Consider the following 6,241-nt stretch of genomic DNA (forward strand, 5'->3'; position numbering starts at 1 on the left):
CACCAGTGTTTGATTTTTAAATTGATGTCAGTATGGTTGCAGATTATGTCAGCCGACCTCGTCATCAGCTCTGATTGTCTGAGGCACAATCAGTTTAACGTGCAAATTCTGTTGATTAAATCATGTGAATGGATTGGATCACAATCATTGTAGGCTTAAGTTTGTAAATGCCTGGTTACATGAGAGAGAGAGAAAAAGATTGGACTACCCTGTTGCTCCTGCGCGCTGTGGAAAAGTTTGTCCCTTTGAGGCAACAGAGCAGACCAACCATCTGGAGAGGGTGTGCTTGCGCCTCAGCTGTGTGTCCGGTATAAATACAGTGCGTCCCGGCTTCGGTCCGTCCTCGCAGCAGCTGCAGCTTAGAGTTGAAAGTCAAGTACATGATGGCAGCGGCGAAGAAAGTCTGTGTGATTGGCTCTGGTAACTGGTGAGTAAAGGGCTTTAGATGACTTTTTTTATGCATCGTAAGATATCTCTCAGTTTAGAGTTTAAATGGGGGGGGGTAATGGTTCGCATTAATACGTTTATTCTAATCATTCTAATACCATATCGGTATTTTCAGCCTGGGGGGTGGATAGGAGCACATCAACAGTGGGACTTTTTGTCTAAAGTTTGTAAACTTACAGGCCAGAAGACAACTTTAGCCTTTGAGAGTGGATAAATGATTCATAAGTCCCTGCTGTTTGAAGGACTGCAGAGTGGGTTTTTTTTTTCTTTTGAATATGATGACCTTTGATATCTCAAGAAAAATCTTTGCTAAAGATTCCCTTTCATTATTCTGCAACATTCGTGCTGAGTCAGCGCTGATGGGGTGCTGATGTCCCTCAGTCAGTGTGACATTTTAGAGGTGGAAGTAGCATGCAATACTACACTACACTTCAATGCAATACTTTAATACAAACTACTTTTGTACAAGTTCAATTCAATTTCAATTCAGTTCAATTTTATTTATATAGCGCCAAATCACAACAAACTGTCGCCTCAAGGCGCTTTGTATTGTGGGTAAAGACCCTACAATAATAAGTTTGTATTAAAGATATAAAAAAAAAAAACATGCAGCAGAATCCCCCCTGACTATTTCTATATATGTTGGTTATTACTGATGCATTAGCTGGTTGACTGCATTTTAATGGCTGAGCTGGTATAGAGGGAACATTTAAAAAATATATATACGTTGGGGATTTTAATCTTAAGTAAAAATCGTACATTTAAATATGAATAATATCTAAATATTGATGTCAAATTAATAGGGTGAAATAAAAAGTATAACATCTGGATGCAGTGCAGTGCAGTATGCCTCTGACCAATATGTGCTAGCAGCCTAAAAGGTCAACTGAGAGATTTGAAATATGATCATTAAAAGGGAGTTCTCCTAGCTCTTAGCTCTTAGCTTGAGCTATATATTAAACACTGGATTCAAATGAGATCCTTCCAATGCTAAATTAATGTTTTTTTTAGATTTCAGCTGGGTGTTTTTCTAGTCTGGAAATGCATTTTAAAGCTATTTAAGATACATAATAGTTACTTTCAGTAACTATTATGTATTATGTATTAATAGTATTAATAGTAGAAATAATGTATTTCTATTATTTATTAATAGAAATCCTTTCAGTGGGAAAGGATTTCTTTCATTCTTTAACTGATTGACAATATTTAGATTGGTATTGAGATTTCACTGTAATTCCTAAAAACTGCTCTTCTTGTAGCTGTTTTAAGTTTTTAAGCTCCCAAATATAAGCAACAGCTGTACCTGAGCACATCTTCCTATGTAATAAATACACAAATCAAAGTAGGAGAAAGCTAAAAAGTCAATAATCGTTTGGGCAACATTGTCTTCCAGCATCACTCTGGCACCACAGAAATTAGAATTCATGTGTTGTTTACGTTTCACAGAAGAAAACTGAGAACAGTTTTTGGAAGAAATACATTCAACCAGCCAGTATCGTGGCAACAGAATGATTTCCTGTGTCACCGTGTGCACAGGGGCTCTGCCATTGCCAAGATTGTGGGAGCCAATGCAGCCAAGTATGACAAGTTTGACACCAAAGTGAACATGTGGGTGTTTGAGGAGACGGTGAACGGTCGTAAGCTCACAGAAATCATCAACACAGACCATGAAAATGTGAAATATCTGCCCGGTCACAAGCTGCCCCCCAATGTGGTGAGTTTCTCTCCAGGCTTGTTTATTTACTCCAGAAGAGGGCATTACATTGTGCTTTATCTCTTTACTGATGCCATGTCTTACCCTGACTCCTCTTTTTCATCAGGTGGCTGTTCCAGACTTGGCTGAGTCCGTGAAAGGAGCCGACATCCTGATCTTCGTGGTCCCTCACCAGTTCATTGTGCGAGTGTGTGACACCATCAAAGATCACATAAAAAAGGATGCAATTGGAATGTCTCTTATCAAGGTAACAGCATCCTTGTAGAAAAAAAATAGAGAGTGCACTAAAGCCTGAGAAATATTTTACAATTAGGTGAAGGCCACAGTTGTAAATAAGAACATGTTCTTAATCTGTCTGCCTGGTTAAATAAAGGTTTAAGTAAGCAAGAAGGGACTGTTTGCTCTAGGGTGTCGATGCGGGTCCAGAGGGTCTGAAGCTGATCTCAGAGGTCATTCGAGGGAAACTGGGCATCACCATGACAGTCCTCATGGGCGCAAATATTGCAAATGAGGTCGCTGATGAGAAGTTCTGTGAAACAACCATCGGTATGGAGTTTATTTCTTGAATAAAATCATAGCAGTGTGCGGTAAAAATGGCATTAAACTGAATAATTTGTTGCAGCACAAATTGCAATATGGAAACAGCTAGGGATGATTTGTCTGTTATTTCAGGGTGCAAAGACAAAGAACACAGGTCGTTGCTGAAGGAGCTGATGCAGACTACCAACTTCCGTGTGACTGTCGTGGAGGAGTCTGATGTTGTGGAGATCTGTGGGGCACTCAAGGTGTTTCATCCTCACCAAACTAAATGATTAAAAATGCATTATAACAGTTGAAGATGAAGACAGAAATGTTATATATTCTAGAATAGTCCATTTATAAAGTAAAACTTTTTTAGCATAATATTTGTGGACATCTACTGATAATTCATCATTCAGAAATATTTTTCAAAAGGCTGATTTGAGTGAAAATTTCCATGGCATGTTTAAATATCTGAATCTAGTGCAATTATCCGATGTTAATTTTTTAAATTCATTTTCCAAAAACATTACTTTTTGCCAACAGGCTGCTGATAATAAATCATAAAGCATATAATTCTCTATACTTTATGATGGGTGATTATTATGGTGGTTGTCAAAAAGTACCTCTCGTCTACACACTTAGTAATATATGCCTTCATCATCACTGCAGAACATCGTGGCAGTAGGAGCAGGTTTCTGTGATGGGCTGGGATTCGGAGACAATACCAAGGCAGCAGTGATTCGTCTCGGCCTGATGGAGATGATTGCCTTTGCCAAGGTTTTCTGCACTAACTGCCCCGTCTCCCCCGCCACCTTCCTGGAGAGCTGCGGCATCGCCGACCTCATCACGACCTGCTACGGTGGACGCAACCGCAAGATTGGAGAGGCATTTGCCAAAACAGGCAAAGTATGGACCAGCTCGTGTCTCCCTCACGTCTGTCTCGCTCTCTTGTTATAAAAATGGCGACGATGATGACGTGACGCCAGTTGTCTCTCCTTACAGACCATCGAGCAGTTGGAGAACGAGCTGCTGAACGGTCAGAAGCTTCAAGGCCCAGCAACAGCAAGTGAGATCCACCAGATCTTGAAGCAGAAAAACATGGTGGAAAAGTAAGTCTCTCTTGTGCTTTATTATTATTATTATTATTATGAGGACCTTTATGATTATAATTATCTTTCCAAAAGTAATAACATGCACATGTCAGCACTTCTAAACCTCACCAATGATCTCTTATAATTTGTTTGTTTAAAGTTACTGCTTCATTTTTACTCTGCAGGCATCAGAGTGACATTAATCTTTTCTTCTAACTCTTGGCAAGAAAGTGTATGTGGAACTACTCACTTAATAATCTCCATTTGCCCTCGCAGGTTTCCTCTTTTCACTGCCGTTTATCAGATCTGCTTCAATGGTCACCCCGTCTCAGAGTTCATCAAGTGCTTGCAAAACCACCCCGAGCACATGTGAAGGACTGATGAATGCATAGAAGTTTGGACAGACTTTCACACTAGAACTACAGTATCACACAGGAGTTTAAAGGGGGAAAGGTAGTCCTGACAAACAGAGAAAAGGAAAAAGTGGAGCAGAGTTGCCTTCCACCTGCCTGAGCTGCCTGTCTTGACTTGCTCTTGTTACATTACTGACAAAGGCACGCATTTGGTTTCCACTTCTGTCTTTACTGGTTAGTAAATTGCTGCATAAATCTTTTAAGTCTTAAAAGTTTTAAGAATTTGAATTGTCCTCCTTTACACGATACAAAAACCATGACCTGAATATTATGAAATGTTAGATTAACACCTTGAGTAAAAGTACCTTGACTTGCCTTTTCACTGAGGTGTTTGTTTTGTGAAGCACTGGAGGGATAAAAACTACAACCACTCCCACTATTTCATCATGTGGAGTTCCTAAAATGTGTAACCACTTACAATACAAAATTTATTTTGGAATAAATTATTGATCTTGTTTTATTTTGCGTCTATTTATGTTTTCTTTGGAACTTGGTGGTGTATGCCTGCAGGATATACTCAGGAAGCAGCCTCACTGTAACCTGACCTGAGCTCAGTCTGGCTGCCATTCTAAACTCTTCACCTTTACCATTTTCTAGAGCGTTTGCTTCAGCCTTTATTTAAGGCCACATCCTGTCTCAGCCACAGTCCCCATAGGTGATAGCGCCATTGTTCCAGCTAGATTTGTGCATTTGCTCTAATATATTCAGTGCAACCATTAATGCCCTTGTTATTTCCCACACTTAATTAAGTCACAAATATCCCTGGAGGTGCAACAAAGCCATGTGTCCGTCTCCATATACCAATATAGCCCATCAATTTTCAGTCCCTGTACGCAAGTGGCAGCCTGTTTCCTCTGGCCTTGAAATGAAAATCTGCATATTTCTGTGTTCTAATTGAAAGCACGAAAACAACAGTCCTCTCTGCAGAAGTCTTTTGATCACAGAATTATGTTTCTTTTTTAAAGTTTAAGCTCTGCTGCTCATTTATGTGTGTGGACTGTAACGTTACATCATTGGGCGCTTCTTTAAAACTGGATTCCCTTGCTGAAATCCCTTGCATAGTTATTGAGTCAACTGGCCTATGAGATATCTAATAATAACTCTCTCCAAAGGGGCAAGTGGTCATCTATAATTAGACAGCGCTTACAGCCACCTCGTGCTCTGCTCCACAACACAATACTATACCATTGTACTGCAGGTGAAATCATGAAGTTGTGTGCCATTTAAAATTTTTGTTTTATTTTGATGTACGAACACAGGTTTTATAATGAACTTCAGGTTAAAATGTTGCATAGCATTTCTTGAGAATTTATAGTTGCAGTACACCTACTGACCACTTGGGGGAGCAATCACATCAATCACAAAATCATCGCTTTCTCTGAGGTCTTTATCTAACCCATCTGCGATGCACTACCAGTTGAGATAACCAAAAGCACGGATTTCTGAGAAGGAGCTGTTAAATCTGATTAGCTGTACGAGTACAACTCAAGTATAAAGCTGTGCGTTTAAAGTAAGGCTGTAGAAATTTAAGTGAAAGGATACGGATGCCCTGCGTGCACACATTGCACCCATCCCTTCAGTGAGGGAGGAGGAACTCGGCTCACTTCCTCAATTCCAGTCGGCAACCAAGATAAGTCAAGTTAATCGCAGAGAGAGTGACTAAACACAGGAAGCTGCCTTTGAAATTAAATGACTGTTAACCGGTTTATGCCAACAAATTTAAAAGTGACTCATGAAAAAGAAAAAAAACTTAATTCCTGTCTGTCTTTCTATTTACTAAGTTTTTTCTTCTTTCTGCCGCTCCCTTTAGGGGTCACCACGGCAGACCATTTGCCACCACCTCACCCTTTCTCCAGCATCCTCCTCTGTCACACCAGCCCTCTGCATGCCCTCCTCTGCTACATCCATGAACCTCCTCTGAGGCCTTCCTCTATTCCTCCTGCCTGGCAGATCCACCTTCAACATCATTTGTCCGATATTGTCCGAAACCATCTCAGCCTAGCCTCTCCAGCTCTGTCCCCAATCTCCTCAATCCGAGCTGTCCCTCTGATATA

At 40.2% G+C, this 6,241-nt stretch overlaps 1 protein-coding gene across 1 annotated transcript; it reads left to right on the top strand.

Annotated features, from left to right (window-relative positions):
* The first annotated feature begins 276 nt into the window (after positions 1–276).
* gpd1b (glycerol-3-phosphate dehydrogenase 1b) lies at positions 277–4,409 on the top strand. Its single transcript, XM_030729474.1, has 8 exons — positions 277–427; positions 1,984–2,161; positions 2,268–2,408; positions 2,569–2,707; positions 2,834–2,946; positions 3,353–3,589; positions 3,686–3,792; positions 4,051–4,409. The coding sequence occupies exons 1-8, from the start codon at positions 381–383 to the stop codon at positions 4,145–4,147; spliced, it is 1,059 nt and encodes a 352-aa protein (XP_030585334.1). The 5' UTR covers positions 277–380; the 3' UTR covers positions 4,148–4,409.
* The last annotated feature ends 1,832 nt before the right edge of the window (positions 4,410–6,241 follow it).

The sequence above is a fragment of the Archocentrus centrarchus genome, chromosome 5 (genome assembly GCF_007364275.1).
Source record: "Archocentrus centrarchus isolate MPI-CPG fArcCen1 chromosome 5, fArcCen1, whole genome shotgun sequence".
Lineage (NCBI taxonomy): Eukaryota > Metazoa > Chordata > Actinopteri > Cichliformes > Cichlidae > Archocentrus > Archocentrus centrarchus.